Raw genomic sequence first — 14,748 nt, forward strand, 5'->3', positions numbered from 1 at the left:
TATCATGTGGTATTATAACAGTAACAACTAACTGATGCTATCATGTGGTATTATAACAGTATTACCTAACTGATGGTATCATGTGGTATTATAACAGTAACAACTAGCTGATGGTATCATGTGGTATTATAACAGTATTACCTAACTGATGGTATCATGTGGTATTATAACAGTAACAACTAGCTGATGGTATCATGTGGTATTATAACAGTATTACCTAACTGATGGTATCATGTGGTATTATAACAACTAACTGATGGTATAATGTGGTATTATAACAGTAACAACTAACTGATGGTATCATGTGGTATTATAACAGTAACAACTAACTGATGATATCATGTGGTATTATAACAGTAACAACTAACTGATGGTATCATGTGGTATTATAACAGTATTACCTAACTGATGGTATCATGTGGTATTGTAACAGTAACAACTAGCTGATGGTATCATGTGGTATTATAACAGTAACAACTAACTGATGATATCATGTGGTATTATAACAGTAACAACTAACTGATGATATCATGTGGTATTATAACAGTATTACCTAACTGATGGTATCATGTAGTATTATAACAGTAACAACTAACTGATGATATCATGTGGTATTGTAACAGTATTACCTAACTGATGGTATCATGTAGTATTATAACAGTAACAACTGACTGATGATATCATGTGGTATTATAACAGTATTACCTAACTGATGGTATCATGTGGTATTATAACAGTATTACCTAGCTGATGGTATCATGTGGTATTATAACAGTAACAACTAACTGATGATATCATGTGGTATTATAACAGGAACAACTAACTGATGGTATCATGTGGTATTATAACAGTATTACCTAACTGATGGTATCATGTGGTATTATAACAACTAACTGATGGTATCATGTGGTATTATAACAGTATTACCTAACTGATGGTATCATGTGGTATTATAACAGTATTACCTAACTGATGGTATCATGTAGTATTATAACAGTAACAACTGACTGATGATATCATGTGGTATTATAACAGTATTACCTAACTGATGGTATCATGTGGTATTATAACAGTATTACCTAGCTGATGATATCATGTGGTATTGTAACAGTATTACCTAACTGATGGTATCATGTAGTATTATAACAGTAACAACTAACTGATGATATCATGTGGTATTATAACAGTATTACCTAACTGATGGTATCATGTGGTATTATAACAGTATTACCTAGCTGATGGTATCATGTGGTATTATAACAGTAACAACTGACTGATGATATCATGTGGTATTATAACAGTAACAACTAGCTGATGGTATCATGTGGTATTATAACAGTAACAACTAGCTGATGGTATCATGTGGTATTATAACAGTATTACCTAACTGATGGTATCATGTGGTATTATAACAGTAACAACTAGCTGATGGTATCATGTGGTATTATAACAGTAACAACTAGCTGATGGTATCATGTGGTATTATAACAGTAACAACTAACTGATGATATTATGTGGTATTATAACAGTAACAACTAACTGATGGTATCATGTGGTATTATAACAGTATTACCTAACTGATGGTATCATGTGGTATTATAACAGTAACAACTAACTGATGCTATCATGTGGTATTATAACAGTATTACCTAACTGATGGTATCATGTGGTATTATAACAGTAACAACTAGCTGATGGTATCATGTGGTATTATAACAGTATTACCTAACTGATGGTATCATGTGGTATTATAACAGTAACAACTAGCTGATGGTATCATGTGGTATTATAACAGTATTACCTAACTGATGGTATCATGTGGTATTATAACAACTAACTGATGGTATAATGTGGTATTATAACAGTAACAACTAACTGATGGTATCATGTGGTATTATAACAGTAACAACTAACTGATGATATCATGTGGTATTATAACAGTAACAACTAACTGATGGTATCATGTGGTATTATAACAGTATTACCTAACTGATGGTATCATGTGGTATTGTAACAGTAACAACTAGCTGATGGTATCATGTGGTATTATAACAGTAACAACTAACTGATGATATCATGTGGTATTATAACAGTAACAACTAACTGATGATATCATGTGGTATTATAACAGTATTACCTAACTGATGGTATCATGTAGTATTATAACAGTAACAACTAACTGATGATATCATGTGGTATTGTAACAGTATTACCTAACTGATGGTATCATGTAGTATTATAACAGTAACAACTGACTGATGATATCATGTGGTATTATAACAGTATTACCTAACTGATGGTATCATGTGGTATTATAACAGTATTACCTAGCTGATGGTATCATGTGGTATTATAACAGTAACAACTAACTGATGATATCATGTGGTATTATAACAGGAACAACTAACTGATGGTATCATGTGGTATTATAACAGTATTACCTAACTGATGGTATCATGTGGTATTATAACAACTAACTGATGGTATCATGTGGTATTATAACAGTATTACCTAACTGATGGTATCATGTGGTATTATAACAGTATTACCTAACTGATGGTATCTAGTGGTATTATAACAGTATTACCTAACTGATGGTATCATGTGGTATTATAACAGTAACAACTAGCTGATGGTATCATGTGGTATTATAACAGTATTACCTAACTGATGGTATCATGTGGTATTATAACAGTAACAACTAGCTGATGGTATCATGTGGTATTATAACAGTAACAACAAACTGATGGTATCATGTGGTATTATAACAGTATTACCTAACTGATGGTATCATGTAGTATTATAACAGTAACAATTAACTGATGGTATCATGTGGTATTATAACAGTAACAACTAACTGATGATATCATGTGGTATTATAACAGTAACAACTAACTGATGGTACCATGTGGTATTATAACAGTAACAACTAACTGATGGTATCATGTGGTATTATAACAGTATTACCTAACTGATGGTATCATGTGGTATTATAACAGTATTACCTAACTGATGGTATAATGTGGTATTATAACTGTAACAACTAACTGATGGTATAATGTGGTATTATAACAGTAACAACTAACTGATGATATCATGTGGTATTATAACAGTAACAACTAACTGATGGTATCATGTGGTATTATAACAGTATTACCTAACTGATGGTATCATGTGGTATTATAACAGTATTACCTAACTGATGGTATCATGTGGTATTATAACAGTAACAACTAGCTGATGGTATCATGTGGTATTATAACAGTAACAACTAACTGATGATATCATGTGGTATTATAACAGTAACAACTAACTGATGGTATCATGTAGTATTATAACAGTAACAACTAACTGATGATATCATGTAGTATTATAACAGTAACAACTAGCTGATGGTATCATGTGGTATTATAACAGTAACAACTAACTGATGGTATCATGTGGTATTGTAACAGTATTACCTAACTGATGGTATCATGTAGTATTATAACAGTAACAACTAACTGATGATATCATGTGGTATTATAACAGTATTACCTAACTGATGGTATCATGTGGTATTATAACAGTATTACCTAACTGATGGTATCATGTGGTATTATAACAGTATTACCTAACTGATGGTATCATGTGGTATTATAACAGTATCACCTAACTGATGGTATCATGTAGTATTATAACAGTATTACCTAACTGATGGTATCATGTAGTATTATAACAGTATTACCTAACTGATGGTATCATGTAGTATTATAACAGTAACAACTAACTGATGATATCATGTGGTATTATAACAGTAACAACTAGCTGATGGTATCATGTGGTATTATAACAGTAACAACTAACTGATGGTATGATTTGGTATTATAACAGTAACAACTAACTGATGGTATCATATGGTATTATAACAGTAACAACTAACTGATGATATCATGTGGTATTATAACAGTAACAACTAACTGATGGTATCATGTGGTATTATAACAGTATTACCTAACTGATGGTATCATGTGGTATTATAACAGTATTACCTAACTGATGGTATCATGTGGTATTATAACAGTATTACCTAACTGATGATATCATGTGGTATTATAACAGTAACAACTAACTGATGGTATCATGTGGTATCATAACAGTAACAACTAACTGATGGTATCATGTGGTATTATAACAGTAACAACTAGCTGATGGTATCATGTGGTATCATAACAGTAACAACTAACTGATGATATCATGTGGTATTATAACAGTATTACCTAACTGATGGTATCATGTGGTATTATAACAGTAACAACTAACTGATGATATCATGTGGTATTATAACAGTAACAACTAACTGATGGTATCATGTGGTATTATAACAGTATTACCTAACTGATGGTATCATGTGGAATTATAACAGTATTACCTAACTGATGGTATCATGTGGTATTATAACAGTATTACCTAACTGATGGTATCATGTGGTATTATAACAGTAACAACTAGCTGATGGTATAATGTGGTATTATAACAGTAACAACTAACTGATGGTATCATGTGGTATTATAACAGTATTACCTAACTGATGGTATCATGTGGTATTATAACAGTATTACCTAACTGATGGTATCATGTGGTATTATAACAGTAACAACTAACTGATGGTATCATGTGGTATTATAACAGTAACAACTAGCTGATGGTATCATGTGGTATTATAACAGTAACAACTAGCTGATGGTATCATGTGGTATTATAACAGTAACAACTAACTGATGATATCATGTGGTATTATAACAGTAACAACTAACTGATGATATCATGTGGTATTATAACAGTAACAACTAACTGATGGTATGATTTGGTATTATAACAGTAACAACTAACTGATGGTATCATGTGGTATTATAACAGTAACAACTAGCTGATGGTATCATGTGGTATCATAACAGTAACAACTAACTGATGATATCATGTGGTATTATAACAGTATTACCTAACTGATGGTATCATGTGGTATTATAACAGTAACAACTAACTGATGATATCATGTGGTATTATAACAGTAACAACTAACTGATGGTATCATGTGGTATTATAACAGTATTACCTAACTGATGGTATCATGTGGAATTATAACAGTATTACCTAACTGATGGTATCATGTGGTATTATAACAGTATTACCTAACTGATGGTATCATGTGGTATTATAACAGTAACAACTAGCTGATGGTATAATGTGGTATTATAACAGTAACAACTAACTGATGGTATCATGTGGTATTATAACAGTATTACCTAACTGATGGTATCATGTGGTATTATAACAGTATTACCTAACTGATGGTATCATGTGGTATTATAACAGTAACAACTAACTGATGGTATCTAGTGGTATTATAACAGTATTAACTAACTGATGGTATCATGTGGTATTATAACAGTAACAACTAGCTGATGGTATAATGTGGTATTATAACAGTATTACCTAACTGATGGTATCATGTGGTATTATAACAGTATTACCTAACTGATGGTATCATGTGGTATTATAACAGTAACAACTAGCTGATGGTATCATGTGGTATTATAACAGTATTACCTAACTGATGGTATCATGTGGTATTATAACAGTAACAACTAACTGATGATATCATGTGGTATTATAACAGTAACAACTAACTGATGGTATCATGTGGTATTATAACAGTATGACCTAACTGATGGTATCATGTGGTATTATAACAGTATTACCTAACTGATGGTATCATGTGGAATTATAACAGTATTACCTAACTGATGGTATCATGTGGTATTATAACAGTATTACCTAACTGATGGTATCATGTGGTATTATAACAGTATTACCTAACTGATGGTATCATGTGGTATTATAACAGTATTACCTAACTGATGGTATCATGTGGTATTATAACAGTATTACCTAACTGATGGTATCATGTGGTATTATAACAGTATTACCTAACTGATGGTATCATGTGGTATTATAACAGTATTACCTAACTGATGGTATCATGTGGTATTATAACAGTATTACCTAACTGATGATATCATGTGGTATTATAACAGTATTACCTAACTGATGGTATCATGTGGTATTATAACAGTATTACCTAACTGATGGTATCATGTGGTATTATAACAGTATTACCTAACTGATGGTATCATGTGGTATTATAACAGTATTACCTAACTGATGGTATCATGTGGTATTATAACAGTATTACCTAACTGATGGTATCATGTGGTATTATAACAGTATTACCTAACTGATGGTATCATGTGGTATTATAACAGTAACAACTAACTGATGGTATCATGTAGTATTATAACAGTAACAACTAGCTGATGGTATCATGTGGTATTATAACAGTATTACCTAACTGATGGTATCATGTGGTATTATAACAGTAACAACTAACTGATGGTATCATGTGGTATTATAACAGTAACAACTAGCTGATGGTATCATGTGGTATTATAACAGTATTACCTAACTGATGGTATCATGTGGTATTATAACAGTAACAACTGACTGATGATATCATGTGGTATTATAACAGTATTACCTAACTGATGGTATCATGTAGTATTATAACAGTAACAACTAGCTGATGATATCATGTGGTATTATAACAGTATTACCTAACTGATGGTATCATGTGGTATAACAGTAACAACTAACTGATGGTATCATGTGGTATTATAACAGTATTACCTAACTGATGGTATCATGTGGTATTATAACAGTATTACCTAACTGATGATATCATGTGGTATTATAACAGTATTACCTAACTGATGGTATCATGTGGTATAACAGTAACAACTAACTGATGGTATCATGTGGTATTATAACAGTAACAACTCGCTGATGGTATCATGTGGTATTATAACAGTAACAACTAGCTGATGGTATCATGTGGTATTATAACAGTAACAACTAGCTGATGGTATCATGTGGTATTATAACAGTATTACCTAACTGATGGTATCATGTGGTATTATAACAGTAACAACTAGCTGATGGTATCATGTGTTATTATAACAGTAACAACTAGCTGATGGTATCATGTGGTATTATAACAGTATTACCTAACTGATGGTACCATGTGGTATTATAACAGTAACAACTAACTGATGGTATCATGTGGTATTATAACAGTATTACCTAACTGATGGTATCATGTGGTATTATAACAGTAACAACTAACTGATGGTACCATGTGGTATTATAACAGTAACAACTAACTGATGGTATCATGTGGTATAAAAGTAACAACTAGCTGATGGTATCATGTGGTATTATAACAGTAACAACTAGCTGATGGTATCATGTGGTATTATAACAGTATTACCTAACTGATGGTACCATGTGGTATTATAACAGTAACAACTAACTGATGGTATCATGTGGTATTATAACAGTATTACCTAACTGATGGTATCATGTGGTATTATAACAGTATTACCTAACTGATGGTATCATGTGGTATTATAACAGTAACAACTAACTGATGGTATCATGTGGTATTATAACAGTATTACCTAACTGATGGTATCATGTGGTATTATAACAGTATTACCTAACTGATGGTACCATGTGGTATTATAACAGTAACAACTAACTGATGGTATCATGTGGTATTATAAAAGTAACAACTAGCTGATGGTATCATGTGGTATTATATGTAAAAGTATAGCCAATATATCGCGATGAAAATTATGTTAGTTTGAATTCTTGTACATTAATGCTCAAGGCATTACAAGAAAAATACATCCAGTGGGAAAAACTACTTTCACCCTTAAAAACAAACATTTGCCCTTAAAACATGCAAATGGTGAGATATTTGTCTAACATGGGACCTTCTAATCAGCAGGTTTGCAGAGGCAGGAGTTTTGGCTTTCCATGGTGACATCACCATGCGGTAAATTGGTTAATAGACAAATAACAAAAACAATTCTAAACCTCTCTGCCAATAGCAGCCAGTTTTCCCCTCTCCACTCTGACCCCTCCCAGACAGCCCTAGCAAAATTATTGCTTGTGAAATCGTTTTTTGCAACAAAAAAAGCAATTTTTGCAGATTTCAATAGAAATCTATTACAGTAAGGCATTTAATTGTTACCCAGAAATGATTTGATATTGATATAAAAACAACTCGTTGGGCCTTTAAAGGTCCAATGCAGACGTTTTTACCTCAATATCAAATCATCTTTGGTTAACAATGAAGTACCATACTGTGATTTTTTTTCTTCTTAGCAAAGAGCAATTTCTCAAGAAAGAATTTGCTGGGACTCTCTGGGAGTGACCTGAGCGGGGAGGGGAAAACTGAAAAGTAGCCATTGCTGGCAGAGAGGTTTGGACACTAACAGCACTTACACTAAAAGGCCATTATCATCATTTTCACAATTTCACAGTATTACTCCAACCTCATAGCGTGGGAATGTATATAATATATACAGTAAAATATACTCCACTGGGCCTTTAATATACTGTGAGAGTTCAATGACCAGCCGGAGGAAGAAGACTCGACAGCATCCTCCTCAGGGGAGGGGTACTCAGTGTAAAGCCAATTAGTACACAGCTGGGCCCACTAATTGCTTTGTGTCTTCCTCTATATAGGTGTTCCAGGAGAGGAGCTGGGGGAGGATTGAGAGTAGAGACGGGGACCTGTGAGGACGTCAGTTTTGCCTACCTCAGAGAAAGCTTCTGTGACTGGGCACCTTGTCTCTCTGTTAACCTAGGCAGGCTTTAGGTAGAGAGAAGTGTTCCTCCTGTAACTGTTACGTGGAGACGATCGTCTAAGACAGGAGTAGCCGTCTGTTGTTTTGCTTTTCTTTGGCCACGGCCTTTTGGTCGACGGCTTAGGTAATGTTATTTGTTTTGTTACGCTGGTGTTTTAACGTTGGACGTTACCCTGTACTGGAGTTATTTCGTCAGGCGAAAGAAGACCCGTTTTAGTAAACGACACAAAAGAAAAAGGAACCACTGCCTTTGGTCTGTTCATTTTATGCCTACCGCCTGTGTTCGACGCTTCGGACAATCTGATCCGTTCACAAAACGTCATTACAATTGAATTACATTGTCAGCCTCCGTCTGAATAAGATTGACACATACTGAGACAATAACAGCAACCACAAGAGAACAACTCACCGATGCAGGCTGGGACCTCTGCTCTGAAGCCAGGCTGACACTGACACACGAAGCTACCAGGGGTGTTCACACACACGTTCCCCAGCTCCCTGCGACACTGCTCCTCAAAGCTGCACTCATCAACGTCTGAGACAGATATACATATCATTCACCCATCAATATCTAAAAACGTACACACACACACAGTCTCGCACAACTGACCTTGTGGGGACACACAATTCAGACACTAATACTAACCTTAACCCTAAACCCCCTAGAAATAGCATTTGACTTTGTGGGGCCTAGAAAATGTCCCCAGTTGGTCAAATTTTTGTGTGGACTTCTGGTCTCCACAAGTATCCTTAAACACGTCCACACACACAGATAACGTTCACTCACGTAACAAAAGACCTCACCCACACAGCTGTGTCCGTCGAGAGCCATAACGTATCCAACTGGACAGGAACATGAGAAGGATCCAAGGGTGTTCCTGCAGTCTGCCCCAGACCCACACGCCTGCAGCCCTGTCACTTCAGCTAGAGCACACTCATCAATATCTGAAACACACACACGAATAAACACTTAACACAGTGAACATCACATAACTCTCAAGCGCAAATGCTAAAGCCGCACACACACACACTCACCTTGGCATCCTCCTGCACCCATCAGGTAACCACGGAGACATTTGCACAGGTATGAGCCGGGTGTGTTTGTGCAGTTGGCATGGAGACTGCATGGTCCTGGCCCCTCGCCTTTACACTCATCTACATCTGATACAGAACGAGAGACGCAATATAAAAGAGCAGCACAGTAGATTCCATGTTAAAAGTGGCACAGACCATACCACTGGTGGACTGTAGGCGTATGCTCTTTACTGAGTTAGACGGAGGGTGCACTTGGACCAAAGCATGTTTTAGCATGGGCAGTGCCATTGAGGGCTTTCACCATTTGGAAGTAATAGGAGAGTTCTAGTACATCTCTATGGACTCACCTAGGCACCCCGCTGCCCGCTGCAGAGTGTAACCCACAGGGCAGCTGCAGTTCTCTCCTGCAATATTCACCATGCCGACAGGGCATCCACAGCCCTCGCCGCCCACCAACACTACCCGATTACCTGGGCACGGAGGGGTGGGGGTAGGAGCTGGGGCTGGGGTAGATGTGGTGGTGAAAGAGGCTGCCAGGGCTGAGGAAAAAGAGATGGATAAGCGGAGAATACGGAGATTGCAGTAAGTGGAGGGGAAAGGTGGGTGGCAGGGAGAGCGGTAGAGAGAGACAGAAGGAAAATGAGATAGACAAGAAGATTACAGATGCTTAGCATTCAATAACAACACAATGATAGGCTCAATATTTTGAGACACTCACTTGCGGCTGGTCCATCCCCCTGCTCAGCTCTACTAAAGTTCCCAATGGCGTTCTCAATCTCTAGGTTCTGAGAAGAGAGGAACAGGTCTACTCAAAATGACTCGTACCACTTCAACTCAAAAAGCAGGAGAGTACCGGATGATATTCTTTACTCAAAGAATGAAAAGCCACAGAGAAAACATTGACAAACAAGTCACTGCGCAACATGTTGCATCACGTCACTTCAAATCTTAACTCGACACTTTCCCACAGATTCCTATACCCTGGGCGCCAGGCTGATTTAGCTTCAGCCGACTTCCAAATGTCTTGTCAAACAATAATGTTCTAACATTGTTTTAATGAAGAAACAGAACGTCTAACGCCCAGGCTGATTTTGCTACTTTTGACCATTGAGTGCCAAGTTCAGTCTGGTTTAACCAGCCTAGCGAACTCTGGCCCTGATGTGGAAGAGGGTCCCAGACACACAGACAGTCACTGACCTGGCTCTTGGTGAGTGACGCCTCTGTGTGTTTCAGGACCTCGTTGTCGCTGCCATTGGGGGTGGTAAGGGGCTCTGCCACACATATCGCTGCCAGCAGCACCAGAAGGTGAGTCCGAGGGCGTGGCATCATCTCCTGACCCTTACGGGGAAGATGAAGAGTTCGATACATCATAGGCAGGGCAACAACTTGACACACAGAAGGACAGGTGATTGGGTTAATTAGACTGCAGAATACCAATCACCTACAAGTAGGTAATGAAGTCACTTCTGGAAACATAGTCAACATTTTTTGGGGGGGTGACATATAGACATACTAATACATATGATCAATGTTTATGAATAGTTCATGCTTTATATACACATTGATTCATTATCGTACCGATCATCATGTATAATAAATAGGCCTAAAAACGGCATTCTATATTATAATAATTTTTTTGTGGTACTTTTTACCCCTTTTTCTCCCCAATTGGTAGTTAAAGTCTCTTGTCCCATCGCTGCAACTCCCGTACGGACTCGGGAGAGGCGAAGGTCGAGAGCCGTGCGTCCTCCGAAACATGACCCCGCCAAGCCGCACCACTTCTTGACACACTGCTCGCTTAACCCGAAAGCTAAAGTGTCCGAGGAAACACCGTACAGCTGGTGACCAAAGTCAGCGTCACTACAGACCCTGGTTCGATCCCGGGCTGTATGACAACCGGCCGTAATCGGGAGTCCCATAGGGCGCCGCACAATTGGCCCAGTGTCGTCCGGGTTAGGGGAGGGTTTAGCCGGGGTAGGCCGTCATTGTTAAATAAGAATGTGTTCTTAACTGACTTGCCTAGTTAAATACATGTAGTGAAGACATCACAACTATGAAATAACACATATGGAAACTTTTGACTGGTACTGTACGTCCAGTAAAACATGGTGCAGCCAAGCTCCTGGATGTGATTATGTTATTTACAATCGTGCATATGACTCATAGGAGGCAGAAAGGAAAGGCATGAACATTTTTTGTCCTTCATTTCCAAGAGGCTTCGGTGTTAATAGGTGAAATGATGCACACTCATCCCTGCGCTATAGCCAGGTGAACATAGCCTACCAGGCACAGAAAGATGGTTTAAAGTGGCTCTGGCTCTTTGTTCATAACTAAAGCCATTTGCTTTGTTGTGATGACAATACGTTCACTGGGAAATTAGCTAATTGCCAGGGTAGGTATCTAAAGAACCGTTACTAATGTTTGCCCTTATGATTCAGAGGCATATGAAAACACTGAAAATGGAAATAAGCTTTTGAATGGTTAGTGATCATCACCATTTGAAGCATGTAATTACCTAAATACCCACTGGGAACAGACGTCAATTTAACGTCTATTCCACGTTGGTTCATTGTAATTTCATTGGAATGACGAGGAAACAACATTGATTCAACCAGTGTGTGCCCAGTGGGTAGAATTACATTTAGGCTGCAATATGTTAGTCGATCGGCCAATCCAGCACATTTGGTTCCTTGGAAGTTGTGGGAACTTAAATATTTGGTTTCCCCCATGGTTCTGGGAAAGAAGCCATACGTTTTCTGACTGTTAGAAGTGAACGTTTTTTTTTTAAAACATTCTGAGAACGGAAGTGATCATTTTTGCCTGTTCTGGGAATGTACATTTTTAGGTTGCAGTGAGGTTCTGAGAATGTTTTTCTATGGTTCACTGGAAGTTTTCCTTGGAGGTTTTATTAATGTTCTGAGAACGGAAATTCTAGGTTATTTGAAGGTATTTGTCACGGCTGCCAAAAGGAGAGGACCAAAGTGCAGCGTGTGTGTAGTTCCACATTTTATTTACTCTGTGAAACTATGCAATACATCAAATAAATGAAATGACAAAAAAACAAACCGTGACACAGAGGAGAAACAAACATTACTCAAAAAAAATCTTCCACAAAACCCAGGTGGAAAAAAACCCTACTTAAGTATGATCTCCAATTAGAGACGAGGACCAGCTGCCTCTAATTGGAGATCATCCCAAACAAAACCAACATAGAAATACAAAACCTAGAACATTAACATATAAATACAAAACATAGACAAACACCCCCTGTCACGCCCTGACCTACTCTACCATAGAAAATAACATCTTACTATGGTCAGGACGTGACAGTATTTAAATAACATTATGAGAGCATGTTTCATTAAGACTTTTAGTTACCCTGCTAGCTTAAGTTAACTGTTTTGAACTCCAAGCACAGATAGGACACTTTGAAATGAATTTGCTTAGGCATTAATCATGCAAACACATTTATTATTTATTGCGTCAGTGAGATTCGAAACTATGATCGTCTGCTCTCTATCCTTGGAATTAGTCCATTGCGCCACCAGGATGGTGCTTACATATCATGTTTTTTTTTAAACTCATACAAAGCTGTTAATTTGAGTATTTTCAAACAGACCTTATTTCAAAGGAAACAAGCACTCATTAAGATTACAAGACAGAGGACAGAGAGTTTTGTTGATCCTGAGAACGGAACGTATATATTTTTAAATAACATTCTTAGAACGTTCTTTGAACATTAATGCTTTCTTGTGTTTTTTATGGAAAGTTTTCTTAATGTTCTGAGAACATGACTTTAAATAGAACCATGAGGAAACATTATGCTGAAGTACTTCCCACAGAACAACGCTGTTTCTTAACGTTCTGAGAACATTACTTTAAATAGAACCATGACAAAACCTGTAGGGAATGTTATGGGAAGGTTGTATGCAAAATAACCATAGGACTCAACCACCCTCTCAACAAGCTCTAAGAGACATATGGTTCTCAGAATGTTATGTGCTAGCTGGGAAGTGGGAATGGGACCGTCATTGCACACAGTGATGTAAAGTACTTAAGTAAAAATACTTGAAAGTACTACTTAAGTCGTTTTTTGCGGGTATTTGTACTTTAGTATTTATATTTTCTTCATATTTTCTTTCAGCATAAACTTTTACTTCATTACATTCCTAAAGAAAATGATGTACTTTTTACTCCATACATTTTCCCTGACACACAAAAGTACTCATTACATTTTGAATGCTTAGCAGGACAGAACATTTTTGTAATCACACACTTATCAAGAGAACATCCCTTGTCATCCCTACTGCCTCTGATCTGGAGGACTCACTAAAAACATACTTTGTTTGTAAATGATGATGTCTGAGTGTTAGAGTGTGCCGCTGGCTATCCATACATTTAAAAAACAAGAAAATGGTGATATCTGCTTTGCTTAATATAAGGAATTTGAAATGATTTGCACTTTTACTTACTTTTGATACTTAAGTATATTTTAGCAATTAAATTTACTTTTGATACTTAAGTATATTTAAAACCAAATACTTTTAGACTTATACAAGTAGGATTTTTAATGTGTGACTTTCACTTGAGTCAATATTTATATTTACTTTTACTCAAGTATGACAATTAGTTACTTTTCCCACCACTGATTGTACATAATGAGAATGCTGTTCTTATAGAGATAGGCTACACAAATCCACAAGGAATCAGGAGTAGCTTGTCATTTGAACCATCGTTTATCAAGTCAGCCATATCAAGCATGGTTCTGAAAAGGGAGTAAAAAGTATGTAAATGAATGAGATTATCTCAAAGAAGATATTTGTATTTCACGTCCAGATTGAAGTATATTTCAATTAACTCTGATCAATGCATGGACATGGACATGCACTCGAATCTGCAGCTGAGATCAGAGGGAACAAATTAATACATTTAGGGAACACATTTTTATATTGAGGGAATT

General features: G+C 36.4%; 1 protein-coding gene across 1 annotated transcript in view; it reads right to left on the reverse strand.

The window, feature by feature from the left end:
- The window catches only part of si:ch211-221n20.8 (neurogenic locus notch homolog protein 1), a 34,361-nt gene that overhangs the window by 18,698 nt on the left and 915 nt on the right, over nt 1-14,748 (reverse strand). The window contains exons 2-7 of the mRNA XM_014215930.2: nt 10,986-11,126; nt 10,507-10,573; nt 10,136-10,327; nt 9,789-9,914; nt 9,558-9,698; nt 9,163-9,288 (exon numbers count right to left, since the gene is read on the reverse strand). Of these exons, the coding sequence (XP_014071405.2) occupies nt 9,163-9,288; nt 9,558-9,698; nt 9,789-9,914; nt 10,136-10,327; nt 10,507-10,573; nt 10,986-11,117 (784 nt within the window). The 5' untranslated portion in view covers nt 11,118-11,126. The remainder of the gene's footprint in view (nt 1-9,162; nt 9,289-9,557; nt 9,699-9,788; nt 9,915-10,135; nt 10,328-10,506; nt 10,574-10,985; nt 11,127-14,748) is intronic.

This window comes from Salmo salar, chromosome ssa10 (genome assembly GCF_905237065.1).
Source record: "Salmo salar chromosome ssa10, Ssal_v3.1, whole genome shotgun sequence".
NCBI classification, from domain to species: domain Eukaryota; kingdom Metazoa; phylum Chordata; class Actinopteri; order Salmoniformes; family Salmonidae; genus Salmo; species Salmo salar.